General features: G+C 54.2%; 2 protein-coding genes across 4 annotated transcripts; both read left to right on the top strand.

Annotated features, from left to right (window-relative positions):
• The first annotated feature begins 11834 nt into the window (after positions 1–11834).
• TAF1C (TATA-box binding protein associated factor, RNA polymerase I subunit C) lies at positions 11835–19540 on the top strand. 3 transcript variants are annotated; one of them, XM_042454355.1, is made up of 11 exons: positions 11835–11943; positions 12073–12282; positions 12868–13118; positions 13328–13456; positions 13562–13679; positions 13946–14017; positions 14682–14817; positions 15451–15579; positions 16392–16569; positions 16687–16821; positions 17569–19540. In XM_042454355.1, exons 2-11 carry the CDS (start codon positions 12236–12238, stop codon positions 18693–18695), a joined length of 2322 nt encoding a protein of 773 aa, XP_042310289.1. In that variant the 5' UTR covers positions 11835–11943; positions 12073–12235; the 3' UTR covers positions 18696–19540. The 3 variants fall into 3 exon arrangements, with proteins under 3 accessions (XP_042310289.1, XP_042310290.1, XP_042310288.1); XM_042454356.1 differs by having other exon boundaries at positions 11841–11943; positions 12209–12282; XM_042454354.1 differs by lacking the exon at positions 12073–12282 and having other exon boundaries at positions 11851–11943.
• Positions 19541–21717: 2177 nt separating this feature from the next.
• Positions 21718–23906, top strand: HINT2 (histidine triad nucleotide binding protein 2). The gene is made up of 5 exons (XM_042447221.1): positions 21718–21969; positions 22049–22243; positions 22338–22445; positions 23186–23258; positions 23754–23906. The coding sequence occupies exons 1-5, from the start codon at positions 21883–21885 to the stop codon at positions 23843–23845; spliced, it is 555 nt and encodes a 184-aa protein (XP_042303155.1). The 5' UTR covers positions 21718–21882; the 3' UTR covers positions 23846–23906.
• Positions 23907–27852: the final 3946 nt, after the last annotated feature.

The following is a 27852-nucleotide window of genomic DNA, read 5'->3' as shown; positions in this document are numbered from 1 at the left end:
AGCATCTGGCTCTGGCTGCAGGTGACCGACGGGAGCCTTCTTGGAGGAGCGTCTGGGGTTAGGAAAATGAAATGCAAGGGTCCAAGCAGGGTCCCAGTAAACAACCTCCAAGGAGGCCAACAGGAGCAAATGGCAAGGGATGCGCTCTGCAGCCAAACACACAATGCAATGCTCAGCCGTGCTGCCCTAAACAATCTGGACTGCAAATGACACACCAGGCAGCCACTGGGAATCAAATGTTGACGCATAATAGACCCTGCCTGGGTCTGCCTGAGATGAACCCACAGAACCATAGGGTTGGAGGGACCCCAAAGGCCCCGATTGAGCCCAACCCCATTTAACAATACAGGAATTCTCAAGCATAGAACCGTAAGTTAGGAGAACCCCAAGAAGAGGCCATCCAGTCCCACCCCATTCTTCTGCCATGCAGGAACTCTCAAGCATAGAACCATAGAGTTGGAAGAGACCCAAGAAGGCGCCTGATCCAATCCAACCCCTTCTTCTGCCATGCAGAAACTCACAGTCAAAGCACCCCCATTTTGACAGATGGCCATCCGCCTCTGTTCAAAGACCTCCAAGGAGGGAGATGCCACCGAAATCTCCAAAAGCTTGTGTTCTACTGCCAAAGGGCCCTTACTCTTGGGATGTTCTAAGGATCCAAGGCACAAAGGCAGCCCTGGAGGCACATGTAGCCCCCCACTTCTGCAGAGTCCTGATCAAGGACGCCCAGCACCATTTGGTGGAATCTGTTTCCCTGCAGTTTGCCTCCATGGCTCCATTCTCCTGTTCTCTGGAGCAGCAGAAAAACAGCTTGCTTCCTCCTCAATAGGACACCCTTCAAATACTTTCAAAGGAGTTTTTGGCTCCAGCAGCCAGTTTCGGTTTTCCTTTTATAAAAACAAAACAGACCTATACGGAGAGCAAAACAAAGTTTCTCTCCTCGTTTTAATTCCGACAAATATTCCCAATCCTCTATTAGCTCTCTCGCTCTTTTTTGTTTTCATTTCTTGAGACGCTGGCATGCGTGCGAACGGAAAAGAAAACTTTTGGGAGCAGGTGTTAGAAAAGAAAAAACCCCGCAAAGCTCTTTGGAAGGAGTGAGTGTTTCACAGGGAATCTCTGGAAACGTTGCGGAGGCAGGCTGCAAAGCGACCGGCCAGGAAAGGACGTGCCTCTGGTCAGCCTTCTGTCCTGGCCATGCAGGCCTTCACTTGCTGTCAAGAAGTGCATGGGTCTATGTGTGCGCATGCATCCAAGTGCACACATGCTTACATAGAGCCACAGAATCGGAAGAGACCTCAAGGGCCTGATCCAGTCCAAGCCCATGCGCCATGCAGGAACTCTCAAGCAAACAACTCTTAGTTGGAGGGTCAGAAAGGAAGGGCTGATGCAGCAGCTCTGAGTATGTGTCCAGAATCCTGTGTCCGGTTTCTGAGCCCCACAATTCAAAAAGGATTTTGAAGAAACTGTGAGCCGTGTGTCCAAAGGAGGGGGACTAAATGGTGAATGGCCTGGAAACCATGAAGCCCTATGAGGAGAGACTGAGGGAGCTAGTATGTTTAGCCTGGAGAAGAGAGTTTCACGAGTAGGTTGCCATAATCATGGACCTCCAAACGGGACAATGTTAGGACAAATTAATGAAATGTGGGACATTTTTTTAAATGGCGCCTCCATTTAAAAAAAGTGGTCCTACAGTTCATAATGTAATGCTGGCGGCCCCGCACACGCCTTCCGGCCTCTGCCGGAGGCCTTGGTCTGCCTCGGGGGCCGGGAGGAGGGCGCAGGGCTGCCGGCGAGTCGCCAGGGCCTCCCCTCCGTCTCGGTCTCGCTCGGAGGCCGGGAAGGAGGGAGGAGGCCGCAGGAGGCGGGAGGGGGGCGCAAGTCGCGCGCAGGAGGCGCCACCTCTACCCTCCTCCTCTGCCCCAGGCCTCGCTGCTTCTCTTGCTCCGTGCGGCCATCGAGGTGGAGGAGGAGGAGGAGGGCAGCGAGGCCCCGGGGTTTTGCAGTCAACCCGCTGCAACTGGGGTTGTCCAGTTTTTGGTTTGGTGCGCACCCGTGGATGGGAACGGGCAGGTGCGGCCAAAACCAGGCAAATCCCGGTTACGAGCCGGTTTATGGCAACCCTATTCACAGGTGATGACAGCCCTGTTGAGAGTATGTGAAGGGTGTCATACTGAAGGGGGAGCAGATTGTTTTTCTCTGCTGCTCCAGAGGAATAAGGCACAAATGGAGCAATGAGATTCAAACTGCAGGAAAGAGATGCCAGATCAACACTAGAGGAATCCTTTTGTGGAACACACTCCTTTTCGAAGATGTTAGAGCGGAGTTCCTTCTGTGGAGGTACGTAGGAGCAAGTTGTGAATGGTCATCTGTCAATAGAGATTGCTTTGAGTTGGAGGTTCCTGCATGGCAGAAGAATTGGGGTTGGACTGATCAGGGCCCTTAGTTTGGGGTCTCTCCCAACTCAATGGTTTCTATGATTCTATGAAAGATGGCAGGAAAAGTTCTCTGCCCCGTCGAAGGGATAGTCGCTCCTTGCCAAGGCGGCACAGGCAAGGACAGAAGAGCCAGCCACCATCCAGCGCTCCATGGAAGGGGCTTTAGGGGCTTTGAGGCCAGGCCAAAGCAGTTCAAAATGGCCGGCCGGAACACAACCTGGCCACAGAACACAGTGCACCAGTCCATCGCTCCTACCCTGTGGCCAAGCCAGGGCAGGCGAGCTGCGTTGGCTGGTGGCCTCTGGGCAGCTTATCTGTGCCCCGTGGCAGTGCCCCTCCAGCTGCCCATTATCCCAGGCTCCCGGAACACTGGACCCTGAATAAGAAATAGTGGGCTTCCGTCAAGGCTGCAATGGCTGCTGGGTGGTCCTTGAACAGGAGTGGGCCCCATGGGTGCATTTGGGGCCCTTGAACCCTTTGGAACTCTGCAAACTACACTTTTTCTTGAATGGCCTAAAAAGGGCTCTCTGCCTCTTCTGGAGAACTCACAACTTTAAATAGGGTTGTAGCCCCACCTACATTACATAATGTCAAAAATGCCCCCTCAAGATATTGTTTAGAACGAGACCGTCAAATGGGGAGAGGGGCCGCCCAGTAAGCCCCCCTCTTAGCATATCCACATGCAGAATGTTATGGGGAGGGTTTGGCTCCCTAGCATCATCTTTCGCCGGCTCTTCTTTTGCGGGGACCCAAAAGTCAGGGGCCCCACTGCCAGTGGTCCTTTATGCATCCCCTCCCATGGTTTCGTGCTTGCATTAAGACTGGGGCCCAAGGGTCAGCGAGGGAGACACAGGCCCGGTCAGGAAGAGGCCCTTGAGCCGACTGAAAGGGCAGGACTTCCATTGGTTAACCGACGAACCCAAAAGTGCGGCTGTGGCTTCCCTTCTTCTAGAATCATAGAATCACGAGCCGGAAGTAGACCCCAAGTGGCCCATCCCAGTCCAACCCGCCATTCTGCTTCTGCCAATGGCAGAAACACAATAGAGCAGCCCCTTGACTGATGGACATCCAGCCATCTGCTTAAAGACCACAAAGAAGGAGACTCCATCCAATCTCCGAGTAAGGAGTGTGTTTCCTCTGTCAAACAGCCCTTACGCGCTACAGGAAGTTCCTCCTAATGTTTGAGCTGGAATACTCTTTTCCTGAGCTTGCAATCCATTGCTCTGGATCAGGGGTAGGCAAGCTTTTTGAGCCAGGGGCCGGGCTGCTGTCCCTCAGACAACTGGGGGGCCAAAGCAATTAAAATAATTAAATAATTTTAAAAGAATTAAATAAATAAATAAACCGGGACAAATGTAGGACAAATTTTCAAATGGAGGACAACAAGCAAAAAATTTGCTGATTTTTTAAAAAGTGAATATAAAATGCATGTTTTCGGAGGCTTCTATAGACAATTGCCCCACCTTGCCCGCCGCTTGCCCCCCTTGCCTGCCGCTGCTTGCCCCCCCTTGCCCACCTCCATCCTGAAGGCCAAAGGCCCCACGCCTCACGCGAGAGGCCAAAGAGCAGGACTGGGCAGGGCCGGTCCCAAGGCCTTGCCAGGCCGCATCCGCGCCACGGGCTGGTAGGTTTGCTTACCCCTGCTTCTGGATCCTAGTCTCTGGAGCAGCAGAAACAAGCTTGCTCCCTCCTCAATATGAACATCCGTTCAAGTATTTAAAACGGGGCTATCATATCACTTCTTTAACCTTGCTCTTCTCCAGGCTAAACATCCCCAGATCCCTAAGTCTTCCTCATAGGACAGGTTTCCAGAACCCTTCACCATTTTAGTCGCCTGAGTGGTTGCAGGTTGGTAGATGAAGGGAAGTGCTGGGGATATAGTATATCTGGATTTCAGTAAGGCTTTTGACAGGTTCCCCATGGCATTCTTGCAAACAAACTAGTGAAATGTGGGCTAGACAAGGTAATTGCTACATAATAATAATATAAATAATAAAATTTTATTTATACCCCGCCCTTCCATAGATCAAGCGGCTTACAAATGCAACCTTAGTGCAGCAGTGTACAATTTAAAAAACAGATTAAACAAACAAGTAGTAAATAAAAACAATAAAAAACAACCCTTAGCCCAACCTCACGGCCACGAGTGAGGAGGGAGGCCCATAGGATGTTGTAAGACGGGGAATGCCTGATTAAATAGGAAGGTTTTGAGTCCCTTCCTAAATTTGGGCACAGGGTGGAAGATGAGCGGAGCTCTATGGGCAGCGGTGGTTTCCAAAGGCTGGGGCAGCTGTGGAAAAGGATCTTCTGCTGGCCGTAACGGCACAACCTTGCCCAGGCACCTTCAGGAGTTGCTGCCCAGATTGGTCTGAGGGTGGCGAGGCGGAATGTACGGGGAAGAGACGGTCCTTCAGGAATCCGGGGGCCCAAGCCATTTAGGGCTTTATAGGTGATAACCAACACCTTATATGAGCTCGGAAGCGAATAGGCAGCCAATGGAGATCTTTAAGCACCGTGGGTTATAATGGCTGGTCCTGGGAGCGCCAGTGACCAGCCGTGCTGCCATGTTCTGCACTACTTGCAGCTTCCCCGAGTTTGGTATAAGGTTGCCCCATGTAGAGTGCGTTGCAGAAATCCAATCTCGAAGTTTACCAGAGCGTGGTACAACAGTCTCAAGGTCCCTCTGGGCCCAGGTATGGGCTCAGGCTGCGAATCAGCCGAAGCTGATAACAGTACTCTTGACCGTCGCATTCACCTGAGCAGTCAGGCGAAGGGACGAGTCAAGAAGCACCCCCAGACTAACGCACGGAGTCCTTCACAGGGAGCGTGACCCCGTTCAGGACAGGTGGAAACACACCGCCATTCCTGGACCAGGGGGACCTATCGCTGAGTACCCTCCGTTTTTCTCTGGATTAATGTTTTGAGTCGGTTTTTCCCTCATCAGCCCATTACTGACTGCCAGACAGGCCACAGAGGAGAGACGCCATCCCCATCACTGCATCAGTCGGAGACATAGAGAAAAGGATTTGGGTGTCATCAGCGTACTGATAACCCCGCGCCCCATGCTCCGGATGATCTCTCCAGCGGTTTCATGTAAATTTAAATAGCATGGGGGACAGAATGGCTCCTTTGAGGGACCCCAGTTTTAAGGGCCCGCTCGCTGGAGCACACGTCCCCACAGCTGCACCATCTGGGACCTCCCGGAGAGGTAGGAACGGAACACTGGAGGCACAGTGCCCCAATTGCCCCACCTCAGCCAGGCGCCCCAGAAGGAGTACCAGGTCTATGGATGCGAAGCCGCTGAGATGTCCAAGAGCACCAACAGGGACACGCTGTCCCCTGGTCGTCGAGCCCAGACGGAGATCATCGACCAAGGCGACCATGGCCGTCCGCTCAACCCCGTGACACCGCCCGGAAGCCATTTTGAAATGGGTCCAGAAAATCCAGCTTCATCCAAGACCGCCTGAAGCTGGATCGAACCGCCCTCAGTCGATCACCTTCCACCAAGAATGGTAGCAGCGAAACAGGCCGATAATTATTATGTACCAGGGGTCGAGGGAGGGCTTCTTTAGGATCGGTCTTACAATGGCCAATTTAAGATCCGATGGAAATCGCACCATCCCTCAGAGAGGTTGTTAATTATATATCCGGTGCAACAATGATGTTACCACCGGTCCCCCCTGGGCCGCTAACCACGAGGGGCAGGGATCAAGAGAGCAGGTTGTTTTCCGAACACTTCCGAGGATCTTGTCCACATCATCGGTAACTCACCAACTCAAACTGATCCAGTAATAACATAGTCCGCGAGGCTCTGGACACTTCTACCCTAGGTTCTGCACTAACGTCGGCGTTCAGACCTTCGCTTATGCGAGAAGTTTTAAGTCCACAAAAAAGTCATTAAAAAGGTCACAGCAGGCCTTAGAAGGTTTCAAGGATCTGGTTCAGGGGCAGAGGGAGCTGAGTTAACTCCCTGACTACCCTGAACAACTCTGCCGGACGTGACTCAGCGGACGCAATACGAGCACCATAGAAACGAGTTCTTTGTTGGCTTTATTGCCTCTCCCATAGTCCTTCAACGCCGGTCTAGGAGTCCCTTTTCGTTTAAGCGAAGGTGTTTTCCTCCGCCAACGGCACTCTAGTCGTCGCAGAACCCGCCCCTTCCCTCCTCGCCTCTCCTCGCCCGGAGATCTTCCGTATACCAGGCCTTACGATTGGGAAGCGGGCTGAGAGGACGCTTGGGAGCGATTCGATATATAGCCCCAGAAAGACCGGTATTCCAGATACCGGTAAGAGGGCATCAACAGAGTCGCCGTCATTTTCCAACCGCGAGCCCCTCTAAGGCTTCGTTGTGAACCTCTCAGGTTCCATCAGCCTTCGAGGGTGGACCATCCTAACTGGTCCACCACCCCCGGGGGGGATCTGGGTAGAGGCCTTGATTTTCACCTCTACCAGGAAATGATACCGTCCATGACAGGGGGGGAAATATTAGCAATTTCCACACCACGGATCTCCTCCTCGAACAAGAAGACCAAATCGAGAGTTGTTACCCGCACATGCGTGGACCCTGTATCAGCTGGGACAGGCCCAGGGCCGCCATGGTTTTCCATGAATTCCCGAGCCGCACCGGATGGAACATAGCTGGGCCGTGAGGGAGATATTGAATGTCACCCGGACAAGAAGCCTGGGCGTCTCCAACATCAGCTCAGCGACCAGCTGTGTCAGCTCGTTAAGGGAGTCCCGCTAATGCACGGGTGGCCGATACACCAACGAAATCCCTAGACTGTCCCTAGCCTTTAGGTCCAGGTAAATACACTCGATATAGTTGGTCTGTCGAGGTGGTTCCTGGTGAGGGTACAACGGTGTTCCTATGTACCAAAGGCCACACCCCCCCCCGCCCCACCTAACCTAAGGCGCTGGTCCTTCACACGAGAACCCGCAGGAAGGGAGGACCGACCCACACAGCATCTCCCTTCAGACCCAAGCCAGGTCTCGGTAATGCAAGCCAGGTCACACTTAGAGTCCTCCAGGAGAATCCTGGAGGATGTGGGGTCTTGTTATTAATGGACCTGGCATTGCACAGGAGCAGCGACAGGGTTTGTGGCACGGTTGGAGTGGACCCTCAGGTCCTTCTGGTTGGGAGAGGGACAGGAAGGCGTGATAGAATATGAGTACATCTATCACGCCTTCCCCTGGAACGGAAGTCCCGTCTCCCACACGCCATACCTCCCCCTGCCCCACACAACCTCAATTGGGGCCCCGCCCACCAAGGTGTTATCCCCGGCCCAGGCTCCCCCGCATCCCTAATCCTTCCCCCACCCTTGATTTGTAATTGGCTGACCGGCCGAACCCAAGGGTGCTCAACAATGGCTCCTCTTCATCCTGGAGAGAAGTGACCATTAGGGTGGTCCAAGTGGGGCTCTGTCCTGGGCCCCGGGCTATTCAAGAACAGGGTTGGATTGGATGGCCCTTGGGGTCTCTTCCAGCTCTATGGTGCCTACTCTGTGCCCCAACAGCAGAGCCTTTCCAGGGGGCATGCAAAGATGCATCTGTAGAAGGGAGCATAGAGGGGGGCCGTATGCCCTATGTGTTGGTGTGCATGTTTGCAGTGTGTGTTGTCTCCCTCTTTCCTTGCACCAACCTCTGGACAGACCTCTTGCTGGCTTTGCTTGCCCTGGGGGCTCATACCTGTCCCCCACCCCACCTTGCCCAAATCCCTGCCTTGGGAACTGAGAAGCCTCAAGAGCTCTTCCCTCCTGGAGGCGGCCTGGGGCGGGGCACCTTGCGGGATGCTTGCCTGCTGGACAGAGGCTGAAGGGCTGCAGGGACAGTGCTCCCTTCCCTGCCTCGCCCAAGACCCTTACTAGTGTACTAAACTGGTTTGGCCGTGTAGAAGCTAATTGCCTGCAATAAGCGGGGTACTCATTTTTAGGGACCTATGGAAAGAATCATAGAATCATAGAGTTGGAAGAGACACCAAGAAGGCCCTGATCCAGCCCAATCCTCTTCTTCTGGCCAGTGCAGAACTCTCCATCAAAGCATCCCCATTGACAGTGGCCATCCACCTCCTGCTTGAAGACCTCCAAGGAAGGATGCAAGCCTGAGTTGACCCGAGGGCCCCATGGCTGGTATTGAACTCACAACGTGGGGGTGGTTTGTCGAGTGAGTGGCTGCAGTACTGATAGCTCCGGTGGCGTAGTGATTAAAATGCCTGTACTGGCAGCCATTCACTCAAAACCACAAGGTGCGAGTTCAAGACCAGCAAAGGGCCCAGCTCGACTCAGGCTTGCAGCCTTCCGAGGTCGCTAAATGAGTACCCAGACTGTTGGGGGCAAATTACTACTTGCAATTAGCTTTACTTGCTGTTCACCGCTATGATCTTTGGAATAGCGGTAATAAATAAAACAAACAATAATAAAAGTGTTTAAAAGGTGTTACACTGAAGAGGGGAGCAAGCTTGTTTTCGGAGCTCCAGGAAAGGAGACAATGGACAAGAAAGCAAGCTCCAGGAAAGAGATCCCAAACCTCAACATTAGGAGGGAACTTCCTGAGAGTAAGAGCCATTCGACAGTGGAATAGGCTAACTGTTGAGTCTCCTTCCTTGGAGGTCTTTAAGCAGAGGCTGGATGTCCATTTTGTCAATGGGGGGCTGCTTTGAGCTGAGATGTGCCTGTAGGGTCTTTGCTGAACTCTATGGGTTCCTATGGTTTCTATTGGGCCATAGGGGTCCTCTGTGCCACAGGTCAGCCCTGACAGTAGCCGGGTGGGTTGCCCCATGAAGGTGAGGGGCCAGTGGGTCCTGCGTCCCTTCAGGAGTAGGTGGGGGGCTCCTTGTCCCCTGTGTCGTCCAGAACTCTCCTAGGCAATGAAGGGTCAACCCGGCCACCAGGGCTGTCGGTAGAGCAGGTGGTCGTTGTGCCCTTCTGGGTGTTGGAGAGGAAATGCCTTGGAGGCCGTAGACCAAGCCACTCTCCTTGCACTAAATCAGCACCGGCTGCACATGCACTTGGCTCTGGCTGGGGCTACCGCTCGCCAGCCAGCAATCCTGGTTGTGCTTCATCTGCCCTCTGCGCACTGATGTTTGCAGCCTCGGCTCCCTGGACCCGTGCCTGGGTCTCATGGAGCTGCGGCTGTTTCTTCCCAGTGGGATTAGTAGAATCATAGAAGTCGTAAGAGTGTGAAGAGATAGCATCAGGGCCCGGATCCAGTCCAAGCCCCTTCTGCCATGCAGGAAATTTCAATCAAAGCATCCAGCAGCAGTTGACAGATGACTACATCCGACCTGCTGCTTAAAGAACAAGAATCTGTCCAAGAGAGTTGACTCCACCAACACGTCGCGAGGGTAGAGGGTTGTCCAGTTTTCAGTGGTGAGACCGTCTCTGGGGCAGCGGTAAAAAAAAAAAAAACAAGATGGAACCTGCATGTGGTAGAGGACCTTTGGCTGCCTTGTGGGCCTGGCCTCCCCAGTGGTTCCCAGTTTCGTTGAACGAGATCTTCTCTGCCAGACAAACTGGGAGCACTGGGAGACCACTGGGCAGCAAAGGTCTCTCCTGAGACGCCTGTTGGCTACACCACGTGGCCGTACCCAGGTGCTCTCAGTTGAAATGGTGAGGACCCTCTCTGGGCATGCTGCAATTACCATAATCACAAAAAGGTCAACATGGGTTTCAGGAGAAAGAAGTCATGCAGAAATCTGGATCTCCTGTCTTTGATAAAAATGACGCATGCTGGTGGTAGATGAAGGGAATGCTGTGGTATGTAGTAGATCTTGATTTCATAAAGCCTTTGACAGAGTTCCCATGACATTCTTTCAGAACAAGCTTGTAAAAGGATGTGGGGCTAGACAAAAGGAAATGGTTAAATGGATCTGTAATTGGGTTGACCGGCCGAAACCCAAAGGGCTGCTCAACAATGGTTTCTTTTTCCTCCTGCGAGGGAGTGTGAACCAGTGGGGTGTCCAGTGTGGGCGTTCTGTTACCTGGGCACAGTGCTATTCAACATCTTTATCAATGACGTTGGAGGACAAAGTTGGGAGCACACTTATCAAATTTGCATATGACCCCAAATTAGGAGGAATATTAAGTACTCCAGAGGACAGGATCAAGATCCAAAATGACCTGAATAGACTAGAAAACGGGGCCAAAGCTACAAAATGAAATTCAACACGGAGAATGTAAGGTATTGCACTTAGGCGGAAAAATGAAATGCACAGATATAGAGTGATGGGGAAGAACCTGGCGAAATGAAACTACGTGTGAAAGGGATCTAGGAGTCCAAGTAGACCACAAGTTGAACATGAGTCAACAGTGTGAGGCGGCAGCTAAAAGGCCAATGCGATTTTAGGCTGCATCAAAGAATGATAGTGTCTGAGATCAAGGTGTAGGCAACCCCTTTTGAGCCGGGTGGCCGGGTTTGCTGTCCCTCAGACAACTGGGGGGGGGTCCGAAGGCCAAAAATAAATAATTAAATAATTGTTTAAAAGTTAAATAAATTAAATAACTGGGACAAATGTAGGAACAACATTTGTCAAATGGAGGGGCACGTTTTTTAAAATGAAAAAATGGCGGAATATACGCAAAAAAATTTGGCTGATTTTTAAAAAAAGTGTTAAGAGTAACATGCAGGTTGTTTCTGAAGGCTTCTATAGACAGATTGCCGGCCACCATGGCGTCCGTGTGCGAGACTGCACAAAGTGCCCCCGGCGACAATCGGGCAGCAGGACTGGTCTAAGGGCCGGTCCCAAGGCATCGCCGGGCTTGCAATCCGGTCCGCGCGGGCCCGCAGGTTCCTACCCCTGGGTCTAGATAAGGGAAGTAATATGTCCACTGGTATTCTGCTCTGGTGCAGGGCCCCACCTGGAAGTATAGTGTCGCAGTTCTGGGCACCGACAATTTTAAAGATGATTGTTTGAAGATTTTTGGAGCGTGGTCCAAAGGAGGGCAACGTAAAAATGGTGAAGGGGTCTGGGAAACCATGGAGAACTATGAGGAATGACTCAGGGAGCCTTGGGGATATGTTAGCCTGGAGAAAAGAAGATGTAAGAGGTGATATGGATAGCCCGTGTATGTAAATATTGTGTAAGGGGTGTGTCACACAATCTAGGGAGGGAACAAACTTGTTTTTCTGCTGCTCCAGAGAATAGGAACCCAATGGAGCAATGGATGCAAGCTGCAGGAAAAGGGATTCCATCTGAACGTTAGGAGGAACTTCCTGAGAGTAAGGGCTGTCTGACAGTGGAATATGCTACCTTTGAGCTTCCTCCTTTGAAAGTCTTTACGTAGAGGCTGGATGGCCATCTTTAGGGGGTGCTTTGATTGTGAATTCCTGCATGTCAGAATGGAGTTGGACTTGATGGCCCTTGGGGTCTCTTCCAACTGTATGGTTCTATGATTCTCTCTCCTCCTCCCTGCAGCTGAGCTCCTTCTTCAGGGACCATCCGGATGTGGCTTTTGGTGCCACCGCGAAGCTCCTCCAGGAGAACTTCCACCTGGGAGAGTCCCAGGTCCCGGTGAGTGAGGGGTGGGCTCAGCCATGGAGCCCAGGGGGCATCTAGTCCATCTCCTCAGGCCACAGTTCAGCCTCACGGACTGTCCACCAGTCACTCCGCTGAAAGAGGTCCTCCATCTTGCCCACCCAGTGTCCGTCAAGATGTGCGCAGGGAACTATTGGGATGATCCAGGGAGATGGAGTCATTGCTCTGCTGCAGGGGCTCATGAACACCTCCAGCTGCCCACACGGCCATTGACTGTTCCTGTACCCCCATCCCCTTGCAGGCAAAAGCGCAGGGCCATGTCTGCCGCATGACCCGCACCCTCAAGGACCTGAATGCCCAGCAGGACGCCAAGAAGTAAGTGAGAGCCCTCTCTTCCTCATCCGGGGGAGGCTTTGAGTTCAGGGGACGCTCAGCCACAGGGCTTTGGAGGGTGCGCCGAAACACCACTGCGGCCCCTGCTGCTCTCCTCTCTTCCCAGATTCTGGGTCTGTGTAGGAATGGGAATGGTGTTCTGCCGGTCAAAGGCAGTCTCAGGTGCCGACCCGTCATGAGTGCAGCCTCAGTCCAGGCCTCCTCTTCTGTTCCTGGCCAGCACCAATGGGCTCTCCCAGTATGGGTGCTTCTGGCTGCAGACATGGGTCGGTGGGGGTATTGAAGCATCCCCCTGAGCCCAACGTAGCCAAGCATTGGCAGTATGCCTTTCCAAGGGGCTCCAGGGGGCACACCTTGAATTCCTGTGACCCAGAGAAAAACCCAGAGGAGTTCTCACGTGCCCACCACTACTTTTTTGGGTGCTGCTGCCACCTTCCAGCCCACTCCCCCAGGCTTACTGTAGAGGAAGGGGAAGATGGGGTGTCTTGGCAGGCAGGGCAGGTAGTAGATAGGTCCTCCGAACTGGCCCACTGCAGGTGCTTCATGGTTTCTGTTCTCTCCCTGCAGTTGCCCCCGCTTCCTGTCCTGGCGCCACCAGCGCACGGTGACCCACCAGTGGCGAGACTGGCTATTTGAGGTGCCCCTGGAGCAGGTGGCTGAGTGGGCCCACGAGGACCTGGCTGAGCGATGGAAGTGCCTCTCCTTTGACGACACCCCCACGGGGGGCGCTCTGGTTTGGCTGCCCGGCGGGGGGAGCATCGGACCCACCCCCAGAGGATGCCTGGTGTATCCATCCGGGTCGGCCATGAACCACCTCTGTATCCTTTGCGCAGTGGCGTTGGCAGTGTATGTGTGTGCGAATCCTGTCAATCACCAGGGATAGGGAAGGGGAGACACCCAGGGGTCTAACTCTTGTGGTCTCCCTGCCGCCTGCACCCTTTCGTCCCTGGGCATCCTCTCCTGGGCTTGGTTCCCCATTTTTCCTCCCTCTTGCCCCCTACTTCCTTTCCTAAGCTCTTCACTCCAGGCTTCCAAGATGTGGTTTTGAAGCTGGACACCCGCTGCTCCCTGATGCCTCGGATCCGGGGCCACCCTGCGCAGTTTGAGCTCAACGGTGCGGTCCGGCAAGTGGCAGCTGCCCGCGTGGATGGCCAAGGTGAGCAATATGGATTCTCCTCCATCCCCTTCCCCTCCAGACCTCTGAGTTGTCTGAACTCTTGCTCAGGCCAGCCACTGTGTGCTCTACTCCCCCAAAACGCAGACTTCCTAGGAGTGCGCTCGGATTATCACTGCGTGGCATGGAGGATGCAGCCTGGGGAAGCACCGGAAGCACTCCAGGTCGTCGGCACCGACGACCCCTGCTCCTCCATCTCTGTCAGGTATGCCTAAAGGAAGGGGGTCCTCTCCCCTGCCTCCCTCTGTCTGCCCACTTTATTTGCACCCCACTTTTTCCTGCAGTGCCAGGATTCGAAGAGCACAGAGCTGGCGTTGGGAAGCCCACTTGCGTGAATCCCCAGCATAGCGGCCAGATGGCTTGCTGTGTCATCCTGCACTTGGTCTCTTCGTCGGGGGGCTGTCGCTTGGGGAGCAGCAAACCCCATATCCCATCCTCTCCTGCTGATGGCAATGCATTTTCTCTACACAGCCCACACCTGCCAGGCCAACTCTCCATTTGCACCTTTGCCGGAGCTGTCTACCTGTGGGACGTGGAGGCCAGGTGAGGGGTCCGGGGGTCCCTGATTGTTCCTGCTTGGCGTTATTGGGGTCGTGAGAGGCCGTGAGAGGGTCTTTGGGGGGACCAGTTAAAGGCTGAGACACTGTCGGGTCCTAGCAGGGTTTGCAACTACCTGAAGGCAGGGGTTAAAAGGGGGAAAGACTAAAGAGATTGCGAGGATGATGGTGATGATAGTATTTTGGGATGGGGGAAAAGGTTGTGTTAGCAAGCAGCCTTCTAAATCTAGGGAGCCTCTGTGCATCTCCCATTTAAAACCAGGCGATGGATGTAGCAAGGGCTGCTGCTGACCGCTTCAGAGGAGGACCCCCTTTCAGTCCCACCGTCCTCAGGTCAAGCTGGACGTAGGGAAAAGAAACACTTGGTGGCTGGTGTCCTTCCTGTATCCTGGTCCCAGAGGCCTTGTAGGGTTATTATGGTCACCTCCTCTTCTCCCTGATACCAGGGGTCGGGGGGCTTGAGCCCTTGGTCTAGCCGGTCAAGAAGCGGCCTCAGCAGCCAGCAGCGCCTATGGGCCTCTGTTTTGGGAAGAAACTGGGCACGGTTGGGGCAGACTGCCATAGAGAGAAAGGGCAGAGGCTGACTGAGGGAAGAGGGTTTCCTTTGCACTCGGGACAATCTGGGGCTCTCTCTCTCTCTCTCTTGCTAGACTTCAACTGCTGCACTGGGACAAGGAGACCATGTTTTTCCGCGACCCGTCAACTTGGCGTTGGAGCGAGTTTACCGCCCACCCACAGGTGCTCACTTTGGCTGACCGGACCGGCCTGGTGGGCATTGACCAGAGGGTGAGTCTCCAGTACTGAGAAGTAGACACCATAATTGTTAGGGTTAGGGGCACAAGACCACCGTGAATATAGGAAAACCACAAATAGGAATCTCTAGGTCCTTCAGTGCAATGTCCGACAGACACTGACCATAGAACTACGATGCAGGAGCTACAAAGGCCTAGTAGAGTCTTCTCTCTAGGAATCTCTTGGTCCTCCAGGGCAACTCTGTAGTCAACGTCCGACAGACACTGACCATAGAACTGTGTTGGAGGAGCTACAAAGGCCAGCAGAGTATTCTCTCTAGGAACCTCTAGGTCCTCCAGGGCAACTCAGTGGTCAACGTCCGACAGACACTGACGATAGAACTGCAATGGAGGAGCTACAAAGGCCTAGTAGAGTATCTTCTCTAGGAATCTCTAGGTCCTCCAGGGCAACTCTGTGATCAATGTTCGACAGACACTGACCATAGAACTGTGCTGGAGGAGCTACAAAGGCCTAGTAGAGTATTCTCTCTAGGAATCTCTAGGTCCTACAGGCAATTCTGTGGTCGTGAGTGGTCAGAGGGTGCAAGAGGAATGCCAGAGAAGACCAAGGGCTGTTTGTGCGCATATGTGCCCCATTAGGATGCTGACGCTGCCCCCTTGGCTCCAGGTGCCCTCTGGCTCCCGTTTCGATCTCTTCAAGATGGGGGCTGAAGCGGAGTGCCAGCGCGGCGAGCGGCTCATCCTCTCCAAGTACCTGGGCCAGGGCCATCCGTACCATCACCTGGTGGCCACTCAGGTAAGTCTGGCCTACCCTGATGGACAGTTCTGGGCCCTTCACAGAGGGATATGGACTTAAGGGTCCCCCTGTGCAGAGACCCCTCTTCTTCCCCAGTTTGCCTTCTCAGCACATAGCCTTTCCCACAGCTCTTGGGCCCAGCCTGACCTACTTTGCGGGGCTGGGAGAGGTCACCTGGTTTGCAGAAATTACAGAATTTGGCAGAATGTGATTCATGCTATTGCTGCACGGCTTCAGAGTAACCTGAAAGTTGCGTATCATGCGCCTGTAAAACAATATGAACAATAGTAGTAGAAATGAAGAATTGTGCTGAGGAAACCTTGATAAATACTTCGTTTGGGGAAAATAAAGACAGTGCTTAATTAGTAGCGGTAGGGTTTATTGTCAAGAAAAATGTGGGAAGTTTATGTAGATACAGTCTGTAGGTACTTTTTACTTAAACCATAAGGATATTGAGAGAGAGAGAGGGAGTGTGTGTGTGTGTGTGTGTTTTAGAAGATTTGTAATAAAATTGCAATGAGATTTAATACTTCAAGAATGGAAAATGCCTTAGTAGATAGAGAGATTGATCAGGGGCCCAGTAAGGAAGATGGACGCCATGTAGGACTGTATACTAAATTTATAGGGTATAATATAATTCCCCTGTAACAAATTTTGAGAATATATGTCCTTTAAGTTATTAATTATGGTAAATAAAAAAAAGGGAGGGGAAGAAAACGTCCCGCCGGCATGGAGGTGGCACAGCTATCTCTCCACGCCTTTGCGCAGGCGTCGCCCTCGCCGCCTGATCCGGGTGCTCTTCCATCCCCCAGTTCTCTCTCTGCTTGCTGGATGAGCGTTTTCCGCTGGTGCCTCTCCTCCGCTGGGAACACATGATGGAGCGGCCCCCCGTCTATGCGCAGCTGACACCCGCCAGGGGTCCTCCACAGAGCCACAAGCTGCTTTTGGGCACCCATCACTCACAGGAGCTGCTGATGCTCCAGTACACAGGTAGGTCCAAGGGGTCATCGTCACCTCTTTGCATCCATGCAATCCATGCGGTGGCCATCAAGGGACAGAGGGAGGGCTCTGGAGGGGAAGGTCCTGCTGACTGGTCCTTTTCTACAGGTCTTAGCACCCCACCCCAGTTGTGGGGGCCCCCGCAGAAGCTGCCATCTATCAAGGACTGCCTGCCACACTTCCCCCTGCAGAAACCCCTCCAGCAAAGCATCCTGAGCCAGCGTCTCGCTCTCCCTTGCGCTGGTGAGTCGCCTTGCCTTTCCTCCCCTGGCTTCCTGTAACTGTTCCATGGACCCCCATCGTCCACTCTGTGGGTTTGAAAGGAACACACTCCCTTGAAGTGTTTTGGAGTCTTCCTCCTTGGAGGTCTTTAAACAGAGGCTGGATGGCCATCTGTCAATGGGAATGCTTTGATTGAGAGTTCCTGCATGGCAGAAGAAAGTTCAACTTGATCAGGGCCCTTGTGGTCTCCTCCATCTCTAAGATAGGTGCTGGGGGTCTTGGACCCCTGCCCCTGCCATCTCCTGCAGGAAGGAGGCCACCTGGTCTAGCATCCCTAAGACCCCGCCACACACACACACGCACACCAGGTGGTCCCTAGTTATGCAAAGGCCTCTGGGTTCTTAACTGTATTCCCACAGTGACCATGCCCAGGACAGCGGTCACTCCTTGGCGCTCAGGCCTACGGGGAGAGAAAGTGGCAGAGGTCATTGGATGTCCCAATGCCCAGTCTGGCTTTTAGAGTACACTCATCTCTCCATATTTGATTGAGAGTTCCTGCATGGCAGAATGAGGGTTGGACTGGATCAGGGCCTTTGTAGCTCCTCCATCGCAGTTCTGTGGTCAGTGTCTGTCAGACGTTGGCCACAGAGTTGCCTTGTAGGACCTAGAGATTAATTCAGGGACCCCACATTTGTCCCCATTGAGCCCCTTAGTGTTGCCCCAACCTTTCCTGGTTCCTAGTTGCCTCCCTCTTTCTTCCACCTCCAGGCATTGCGGCTGCCCTGGGTCAGTGGGGCCAACAAAGCCAGGCCCTGCTCATTTTCCAGATGTCTGAGGTGGGCGACCTCTTCTACCAGCTACTGGTCCACCAGACGGAGGAAGAGGAGACACAACCGGGACCCTTGGATCCTGAAGATGATGACCCCAACGGCGGCTATGAGATGGAGAAACGTAGCCAGGACACCCGCCCTTCTTCCTCCATGACGCCGATCCCTGGCCCGGCCGACACCGCTCCCACCATGGTCAGTTACCGCCGCTGGCTGAGGGCTTTCCTGGAGGCCTGGGAAGAGCTGCCCCCGGAGGCACAGAGCCAGCCGCCAGCCCGAATGACCCTCAGCCAGCACTATTTGTTCAACCGGCGTGAGCTGCGTGAGCGGCCGGCGAACATCCCGCTCTACAAGGAGGTCCGCCAGTGCCTGCGCCAAGCCATGCAGAACAAGGAGTTGGTGTTCCCCTGGAAGAGGGGTCAGCTGGGCAAGGGGCCCGACCCTCTCCTGCCGCCGCTGCCACAGCCCTCCCAACGCCAGGACAATCTTCGCGAGCGGCTGGAGGCCACGTGGGGTGGTGGCTGGGGCAGCTGGTGGCAGGAGAAGCTGGGCATGACGGCAGCGCAGAAGCGGGAGGTGCTGCGGGAGCGCCGGAGGCGGATGAAGAAGGCCAGGGGACCCCGCAGCATCTCTGGCAGCTTCACCTCTTTTTCCAGCGGCCAGTCGGAGCTGAGTGACTCTTCTGGCTGGTGGGAGGATGGTGGTCAAGGGGGCAGCCTGGGGAGAGCGGCTTGGCTCAGGCCTCTTGGTCCCGCCAGCGAGGGGCAGGGACTCTCCGTAACATCCCTTCCTTCTTCTCAAGGGACGGAAGCCGGTGGGTCAGAGGACCCCTTGGAGCTGCTCTCCTCACAGACTCTACAGGCGCGCGGCATCCCCCGGGAGCGCCGCCGGACGCTGCGAGAGTACCTGGCCATCTGGGACCAGCCGGCCAAAGAGGAGGTGGATATGGACAAGGCAGAGGCACTGCCTTTGAGCCAGGCGTCCAGCCAGGGCAGCCAGAGCCAGGCCGCCCCTTTCGCTTCCCAGGGGTTGCGTCTGGCACGGAAGAAACCGCGCATGGGCTTCTGAGGACCATTGAGGCAGTTTGGAAAGAGGAGGAGGAGGCGCCATCTTCCTCCTCCTTTTCCTTTGTGGCATTTTGTATTTTTATATATATAGATATATATATTATTTTTGCAACAATATAGAAAATAACAACATGCAAAATACATCCCATTGATTTCCCAAATCTGCATGTTTACCGTGGCCTTTCCCTGCCTGCCCCGTTTGTATCAACCCTTGTGGTCATTTAAATCTTAGTTTCTTCAAATCCAAAGCAATGTGGTGGTTGTTTTCCCCAGCGCTTCTTCCGTGTGTTTGAAACCTAGTTTAATTCCCTGAATAACCACCCAAGAGAGAGGCTTTTGCAAGAACACGCACAACTACTCGCCCCTCGGTTCTTTTTGCCAGTCGGCTTGGTTTCTTAAACTAAACAGTTGTTTTAATGTTATTTTACTATGGTTTAGTTGGGTGGGAACAACGGATTGTCTTTTAACGTATATTGTATTTTACCTTGTATTTTTGTGGTGATTGTAAGCCGCCTCAATCCTCTGGGCGAGGCAGCATATAAATAACATTTATTAGCAGTAGTAGTAGTAGTATTACTACTACTACTAATTTTGGACCCTCTCTCTGAATCCACACAATTAGCGTCTTGACCAGTTCTAAGTCTGCCTTCTGACCGTTGGGTCGTACTGGAGCCCAGCCCTGTCCAACTTGATGTACCTTTTGTCCTTTCTAGTCTAGCAGTTAACGCATAACGTATTTGCGGCATTCTACACTGTTGTCTTTCATTGTTGGGTTTTTATTATACATCTTTGATCTTCCACCCCTTTGTTGGAAGTTGTAAATAAATGTTGTTGTTGGTCTAATAATCCTTACTATGATTATTCCTGTAGGTACTTTGGAGTAAAGTATGACAGAGGGAGGAAAAGGACACCGTCTCCTTTCTGGAAAGGGATGGGATCCCCCTCTCCTTGGAGGGCAGAGAGGCCCATGGACTGCAGGGGATGGAGTAAGAGGGCCTGCAGGGGTCGGAGGTCAGCCAAAGTGGTCAGGCTGCTGAGCAACCCCACCTTCTTGGGGAAGACCCCCAAGCGCCCAGCGCCCCCCATTCCTGCCTCCCTTTGGCACTTCTCTTCCCCGCCTGCCTTGCCAGCTGCTTCATGATTTGGGGGTACAGTTGTTCCCTTGCAGTTAGACTGCAGCTCCCATTGTTCCTAACCCTGGGCTGTGCTTAGACTCCCATCTTTCCCGGTCTGGAGAAGAGTCCCTTTAGCAGTGGGGACCACACCAAGTGACACCTAAAAGTGGGGTGACCCTACTGCTCCCCAAACCCCTGCCCCTTTTGGGCAGAAAAGGGCCTGTGGCCTTCTCCTGCTTCCCTTCAAAAGGCTTTAAGAGAGTGGTGAGTGGGTCTCCTTCTTTGGAGGCTGCCTTTAAGCAGAGGCTGGATAGCCATCTGTCAAAATGGGGGGGGGGGGGCTTTGATGGAGTTCCTGCATGGCAGAAGACGGGGGTTGGACTGGATGCAAGTCCCCTTCCCAGAGGAAAACGCAATGGGGATACGGAAGGGACGGACCCCGCAGCTTTGCAGGGGGCCACATGCAAATGCCTGACCGCTCACAAAGAGGCCTCTGGGTTTGGGGGGTTGTTGTTGTTGTTTATTGTTGACTTTACAGCATTCACACAGAGCCCTCGTCTCCTTAACTTTGAGGATCGCAAGGTATGAAGGACACAAGGAGCAGGAAGGATGTCTGCAAAACAACTAGGGAAGTAGATGCACAAACTGAGCCCTCAAGTCAGAGCCCTGCAAGGCCTTGCATCCCCTGCCCTTGCCCTGGAGGGACCTGGAAGCCGGGCGGGAAGGAAGAGGGGCTGGGGGGCCCTGGCTGGGCAGCAGCCCAATGGGCCCCGGTTGGAGCAGCTCCAGCCCAGACCAGAGGCCCAGACACATCAGGAGAAGGAGGAAGTGGGCCTTGGGAAAGAAAGGCCCTGGGCCTGGAGGGGAAGGGGGCGCCAAGGGCAATGGGCCCTAGGGAGGAGGCAGCAGTTCACAACAACAAGGCTGTTTGCGGCCCAACCATTGGCCTGGCGGCGTTCAGGGTTTGTGCCTTGCCCTTCCTCCGGCTCCGAGGAGGCTGCGTCCCCCTTCCTTCCTCCCTCCTTGGCTTTCTCTTCCAAGGCCTTTCGCACTCCTTCCAATCTGCTGTTCTCTCCTGGCTTGGCTGCCAGGGTCCTCCTGGGGCCTCCTTGGTGCCTTGGCCTCAGAGGGCTCCGGGGAGGGAGGGAAGGCCAGGGCCAGCCCTGGGCCCGCCTCCTGCTCTTCCGCCAGAAGGGGGCGCCGTTGCCAATCTGGTGACTTTCACACGGAAACGGGGACTTTTCAGAGCTTTTGGTGTGATTTTGGTGCCTGGCTCTATTTCAGTGCCGTTTTGGTGACTTTGGCCCATTTCAGCTCCAGCCCTGACTCTGAGAGCGAGGCTGGCGGCTAGAGAGAGAGCCACCAACCCTTGGCAGCCTCACACACTCACACTTTTCAGCCAATCAGAGAGAGGACTGGAGAGTGGGCGCCGCCCCCGCCCTCAGGAAGCGCTCTCTCTCAGCCCCCGACTCCCTCTTAAGCCTAGCTTTCCTAGACTTAAGCGTATTTCCTCAGCTGCATGGGAATTGTAGTTCATGGTGGCACCAGAGCTCTTTCTCACAAAACTACACTTAATCCCAGGGCTCCCTAGCACTGATCCAGGGCAGCTAAAGCGCTCTCAAACTGGATTATTTCTGCAGTGTGTCTTGGACCCAACTCAGGCTGCATCTTCACTCCAGAGACAACCCAGTTTTACTGCCATGGCCCAGTGCTATGAAATCCTGGGAATTGTAGTTTGTTGTCACACCAGAGTTTGCTGAGAGAGAAGGTTAAATGTCTCCCAAAACTAGAATTCCCAGGATTCCCTAGCACTGAGCCGTGGCACAAAGCTTCCTGGAGCCCCTTCATGTCAAAATAAACACCTTCAAAGTATTAGAAGGACTGAGAGATTCTTTGCTTGGTTTTAATGGGAATTTTGGGAGTTGAAATCAGTTCCAATTATTGGTCTTCAATCAGGGCGACGTTTTGTTGCCCTCTTCAGATTCCGGGGACTTTGGGGGCATTTGGGCTGCCTCTTCGGTGAGATCCGGGGGGATTTGGTGCGTTTGGGGCCAAACGTTGCCAGGAAGGACTATGGCCGCCGGGCAAGTCCTGCTGCAGCTGCTGCTGCTGCCGCCGCCGCCCCTCCGGAGGGCTCTGCTGCTCTCTTCCTGGCCGCAGGTGAGGTCCTTCCCGACGGGGCAGACGAGGCCTCTCTCCGGATACCGCCGGGGCTGACGATGGCTTCCTTTCTTCGCAGGGCCGGAGCAGGGCCTTCGGGGCTGCTGCTTCTTCGCGGGAGCCCCCCGGAAGAGAGGGCGAGGTGGCGGAGGCCAGGAAGGCCGCCCTGGAGCAGGAGCAGGAGGCTCCGGAGGCCCCCGGCCCCGGCCGCTCCGTCTTCTCCCGGATCCTGGAGGGCTCCCTGCCCACGCGCTTCCTCTACGAAGACGAACAGGTCCGCTCCCTTTGCCCCAGGGCCTCCTGGGAGTTGGAGTCCTGACTCGGGCTGCCTCCCTCCTCATGGCCCCTCTCTTTCCTCCGCCTTCCAGTGCGTGGCCTTCCGGGACGTGGCCCCTCAGGCCCCGGTCCACTTCCTGGTCATCCCCCGGAAGCCCATCCCCCGCCTCAGCAGAGCGGACCCCAGCGATGATGGCCAGGTCAGTCGGCGGTCACTCCGGCAGAGGCTCCGGGGCATGTGCAGAGTGCAGCAACGAGGCTACAGCCCCCTCCGGGTCTCTCGGGGGGGGGCACTGGCCTGGCCCCCGGGCGCCCCCTCCCTTGCCTCTCCTTCACACTCTTCCCCTGCCATAGCTCTAGCTCTCTCCTCTGTTGCATTGTGGGATTTGTAGTTCAGCGAGGCCCCGGGGCTCCCTCTGGCTGAACCTTCTAAACGCCCCTCCTTCGACTACGAATCCCACAATGCAACGGGGGACAGACAGAGCAATCCATAGAGTCATAGAGCCATAAAATGATAGAATCAATGAAAGTGGAAGAGGGGAGCTACAAGAACGTGGCGCACTATTCTTTCTTTCTTTCTTTCTTTCTTTCTTAGAAGGATAGAACCACAGACTTGGGAGAGACCCCAAAAAGGGCCCTGATCCAGTCCAACCCCCCCATTCTGCCATGCAGGAACTCTCAGTCAAAGAATCCCCATTGGCAGATGGCTATTTGAGGAGTCGTGGGGTCACCCCCAACTTAGGGGGGTCCCCTGACGCAGCCAGCACTCCCTACAGCCCCTTAGTGACCCCACTGCCCCTCAGGCCCCAGAAACCAAACCCCACCATCGCTTTCCTGGTCCCTAAGTGTACACTGTTAAGCGCCGTGTGTGTGTGTGTGTGACCCCAATGAGGGGACCCCACCCCACTGACCGCCTCCTCTAACCCCCCACCCCAAATAGCTCCTTGGACACTTGCTGGTCGTGGCCACCAAAGTGGCGAAGGCGGAGGGTCTCTCGGAGGGCTTCCGCGTGGGTAAGTAACGCATGTGCGCCCCGCCATTGCTATGCAGCTGTGCCTCTTTTTCCAAGGACAGGGGTCTCCTCACTTGGCCTTCAGGGTCCTGAGGGTCCAGTTGTCTGCCACAGCTTACGAGACCCCCTGGGAACAGTGAGACCCTCACTTTCAGGACCTTCCCCGCAGGGTGGGCACACACTTTTGGTGACAGCGGTGTACAGAGCTGGACGAGAGGAAGGGGGTCTTCCTCGTCAGCAGGAAGACCCACCTTCCACCTCCTCTTCTTCTTGCAAGGTGGACTTTTGGGGGTCAGCAGCCCATGCTTGACCTCACCTTTCTGACCCTTGAGGGTGAGAGCCAGACCCAGATCTTGTGGCTTCTTGGCTGCAGGGCCAAGTTGGGTGGAAAAGACGGGTCTGGGGTCCCCCCAGCTAGCCCCCCAGGCCAGCTGCCCCTTTCCTCCCATCCATCCATCCGTCCATCTATCCACCCCCCTTCTCTTCTTTTTTCCAGTGATCAACGATGGGAAGCACGGGGCCCAATCCGTGTACCACCTCCACCTCCACGTCTTGGGGGGCCGCCAGATGGAGTGGCCGCCCGGCTGACCAAGGCTGCACCCCACCGACGGAGCCACCCTAAAATAAAATAAAGCCTTGTGGAGTGGGACCGCCTTGACCGTTGATCAGAGGGGTCTTGGGGGGCTTCCCGGGGAGTCAAGGGGGACGGAGGCATTTCCTCTCGGGGAGTGGCACTATTACTTCCCTCCATCTGGACACAAAGTATAGTGAAGTATATTGATGCAGCCTAGAATCACATTGGCCTTGTTAGCTTGTGGTCTACATGGACTCCCAGATGCCTTTCAGAGGTAGTTTTGTTCAGCCAGGTGTCCCCCATAATCCTATACAGTGCTCCCTCGGGTTACGAAATTAATTCGTTCCGCGGCCGCTTTCGTAACCCGAAAAGCCTTCGCAAGCCGAAAACCCATAGGCGCTAATGGGGAAAAGCCGCGTTTCGTGCGAAAAAGCGCCAAAAAGCACCAAAAATTTTTTTCGTAACTCAAAAAAACATTCGTAACCCAGAACAGTTATTTCCTATGGGATTTTTTCGTATCCCGGAAATTTCGTAACCTGGGTATTTCGTATCCCGGGGTACCACTGTATCTCTGCATTTCATTCCCCCCCCCCCCCAAGTGCAGTATCTTACATTTCTCCCTGTTGAAGTTCATTTTCTTAGCTGTGGCCCAGCTTTCTAGTCTATTCAGGCCATTTTGAATCTTGATCCTGGCCTCTGGAGTATTAGCTATTCCTCCTAATTTGGGGTCATCTGCAAATTTGATAAGTATGCCTTCTATTCCTTCATCCAAGTCATTGATAAAGATGTTGAACAGCACTGGGCCCAGGACAGAGCCCCACTGGTCACTTCTCTTCTAGCAGCGGAGGCAGCGCACCTCCTCCCTCTCCTGCTCTGAGGGCAAAAGGGCCCACAGACAGCTTGAGGGGCTGCGCTCTGCCCACCATTCCTCTGGTGGCCTTGTACCACTCCCCTTTGGAAGTGGTCAGTTGGGAGTGCTGCTGGTCCATCGCTCCCTTCCGGGCAAAGGAAAACGGGGGCACCTCATGCAGGGAGCCTTGCTTTAGCTTTCCCCCCCAAGAGCAGTGGGGTGGGAGGCTGCCAGCGTGCCCCTTGGCGCACACATAAGCATAGAATCATAGAGTTGGAAAAGACCAGAAGGACCGCCCAGTCCAACCCCATTCTCCCATGCAGGAACTCTCCATAAAAGCATATCTGATGCCAACATCAAGGTATTGATTTGTCACCCCTGATGAAGATGCTGAAGTGATCATAGAATCATAGTTGGGAGAGACCAGAATGACGTCCAGTCCCACCCCGTTCTGCCATGCAGGAACTCTCAGTCAAAGCATCCCCATTGACAGCCATCCAGCCTCTGCCCAAAGACCAGATTTCCATGTCGTGAGGGGCTGGGGGAGACATTGTGCCCCCCACTCACCCATTGCCTTCCTCCACAACAACAGCCTGGTCAGCTGCTGCATTATGAGTAGATTTTGAGGTGCTAACTTTTAGAGTTCCATAGGAACCAACCCTGTACCCCAAGAGGTCAGCCATTTTGGTTGTGCCAAAGATGGTTTTTTTGGGGTGCTCAGACCCCCTGGCTGCTAGGAACGGGACCTGTACTTGTCAGACCCTCAGCGCAGCTTTGGCACGCGTTTGAACATGACAAGTGGCAGCCATTTTCTTTGCGCGAAGCATAGATTTCGGAGTATGTGTGACCCTTTCCCAAACTTAGCACCCCAAAATCTAGAACTCTCCTAAAGTTGACACCCTCAAATCTATAACCGCCAAAAGTAGCACCCCTAGAAAGTTGACACCTCAAGACCTAGAACCCACAAATCAAGGAGGCGGGACTAAGACCCAAAAGGGGGCAGGTCACCTGTCACTTTTGAGTTTGACAAAAGCAATACACCTATTACTATTTTGCAGTGCATGGAAATCATGAGGGGTCCCTGGTCAGTGCCACCTTGGAAAGATGGACGGACACGGGGTCGCCAGGGTTAGGAGAGGTCATGCTTCTGAATGCCATGGTTGCCCTCTGGGCTGGGCTGCCTCTTTGACCAGTGTGGCCACCGCAGCATCAGAATGACCTCTCCTCCCCTCTTGGCCATTTGGAAAGCCCCAGAATTCGGAGCACCTTGGACCGGGTGGCCGGAGGCTTAGTTAAGGATGCTGGGAGCTCCTGTCCAGAGGGTTAGGAGAGGTCATGCTGATGAATGCCACGGATGCCCTCTGGGCTTGACCACTGCCTTGACCAATGTGGTCGTCACAGCAGACTGACCTCTCCTCCTCCACCTTCTGCATAGGTTCATCTTGACTGTTTGGAAAGCCCCGGAATTCGGAGCCGTGGTTGCCGGGAGGATTGGTCAGTTGTCCCCCCTGGTGCCAGTGTCCTCCTTTGGCTTCTTTTGCAAATGCGAAGACTGCCAGGATTTGGGAAGAGAGTGTTTGCTCTCCTCGCTGGCCTGGCCTGATTCTAAATTTGGAGGCCTTTGCCCACTCTCCATTGGCACAAGGACAATGCACAGGGGTGTGTTTGTGTGTGTGCTTGTGCATGGCTGGTTGGCACACATGTGTCCATGCGTCTGCATAGGGTGAGGTCTCTGGGGCCTTCGCAGGGAGGACGAACCGCAAGCGGCCATGGTGGCGGCTGCAGCAGCTGGACAATAGCCCCCTTGTTCCCTGCGAGGCACAGCGCTCTCCCAAGTGGGCACCAGGTGGCGCTGCTAAGCAGCCAGGAGGAGCCCTGCTGCTGGCCACTCTCTGCTCTGGCCAGAGGGACTCCGGCCAGCCGGACAGAGGCAAAGCAGGATTGTCCACTCAGAGGCCTCTCTGATCGCCACCACAACCACCCCCCAAACCCAGTCATGGGCCCTTTTTCGTTTTCTCATATTTTCCAACACGAACCAGTCCAGTGCGGAAACGCAGTCGCACCTCCTCATATTGCTGTGGCCATTTTAGGCTTTGCCAATAGAAGTATAGTGTCTAGATGGAGGGAAGCAATAGTGCCACTCTATTCTGGTTTGGTCAAGTATTTGAAGGGATGTCATATTGCAGAGGGAGCAAGCTTGTTTTCTGCTGCTCCAGAGAATAGAACAAAGAACAATGTGTTAGGAAGGATCGAATGAGGGGGATTTAATTAGCTCACGTTTACGAGAGGCGAGTCCTAACGACGCACGCAGCGGATCGTGTCCCTGTGTGTATCCCAGAGGTCATCTAGTCCAACCCAAGAAACAGAGACTCCAATGCCAATGAGTTGGACATTTATTAAAGCCACACGACAAAAGGGATCACACACACACACACATCCAATGCTAAAGCAAGGGAGGGGGCGAGTTCGGGAGTAAAGGAGAAAGGATAGAGGCACCCTTGGGATATTGACCTTAGGAGTCTTCTCCAAAGCGAGGGATGTGAGGGATGGAGGATGGTGAAACACGGCCGCGGGAACCGGGAAAGCAAGCGGCGGCCGCGGTGGCCAGGAGCTGAGTTCCAGCGGGCAAAGCTAACTTAGAGGCCCGAGAGAGACAGTCAGCTTGGCTTCAAGGCTCAGGGAACTCCAGCCTGGAGCAGCAGCCCTACAAGCAAGGTTTTGAGGTTTGGAACTCAAAGCTCAACCAGCCCCACCAGGGCAGAAATCGGGGTCCTTTGATAGCCCTGAACATAACCTCAGGCTATGGCTACCTGGCTATCTTTGGTCTAAGCTGAAACCTACACAATGGATACTCAAAGAAGAGGTCTGGCACCTTTCAGAGGAAGGCAAACATCTCAATGGCCGAGCTGCTAATTCAATCCCTGGCTCATGAGGAGAGCGGCTACTTCTTTGTCCTCTTCTCTTTGGGATGCCTGCGAAGCTTTTAGGGCAACTCCCAGAACTGGTTTCTTGAGCTTTAAATCTACCTCTTTCTATGACCAAGGCCAGCCAGGCTGCTGGCTGCGGGGTCGGCTCGCTTTTAGGGTCATGGCGGCTAGCGATGGGGTCATGATTTTAGATCGCTTTTAGGGTCATGGCGGCTAGCGATGGGGTCATGATTTTAGATCGCTT

The sequence above is a fragment of the Sceloporus undulatus genome, chromosome 2 (assembly GCF_019175285.1).
Source record: "Sceloporus undulatus isolate JIND9_A2432 ecotype Alabama chromosome 2, SceUnd_v1.1, whole genome shotgun sequence".
Taxonomy (NCBI): Eukaryota; Metazoa; Chordata; class Lepidosauria; order Squamata; family Phrynosomatidae; genus Sceloporus; species Sceloporus undulatus.
Note: the sequence above shows the minus strand (reverse complement) of the source record. Positions and strands in the feature narration are given on the sequence as shown.

What these genes read in the sequence shown, in the direction of transcription:
- TAF1C (XM_042454354.1), top strand. Translation starts at nt 11,876, where the DNA reads ATGTGGCTTTTGGTGCCACCGCGAAGCTCCTCCAGGAGAACTTCCACC. An exon ending in GTCGGCCATGAACCACCTCT is followed by an intron (nt 13,119 to 13,327) that starts GTATCCTTTGCG and finishes TCTTCACTCCAG; the next exon opens with GCTTCCAAGATGTGGTTTTG. An exon ending in TGCTCCTCCATCTCTGTCAG is followed by an intron (nt 13,680 to 13,945) that starts GTATGCCTAAAG and finishes TTCTCTACACAG; the next exon opens with CCCACACCTGCCAGGCCAAC.
- HINT2 (XM_042447221.1), top strand. Translation starts at nt 21,883, where the DNA reads ATGGCCGCCGGGCAAGTCCTGCTGCAGCTGCTGCTGCTGCCGCCGCCG. An exon ending in ACCCCAGCGATGATGGCCAG is followed by an intron (nt 22,446 to 23,185) that starts GTCAGTCGGCGG and finishes CACCCCAAATAG; the next exon opens with CTCCTTGGACACTTGCTGGT. An exon ending in CTCGGAGGGCTTCCGCGTGG is followed by an intron (nt 23,259 to 23,753) that starts GTAAGTAACGCA and finishes TCTTTTTTCCAG; the next exon opens with TGATCAACGATGGGAAGCAC.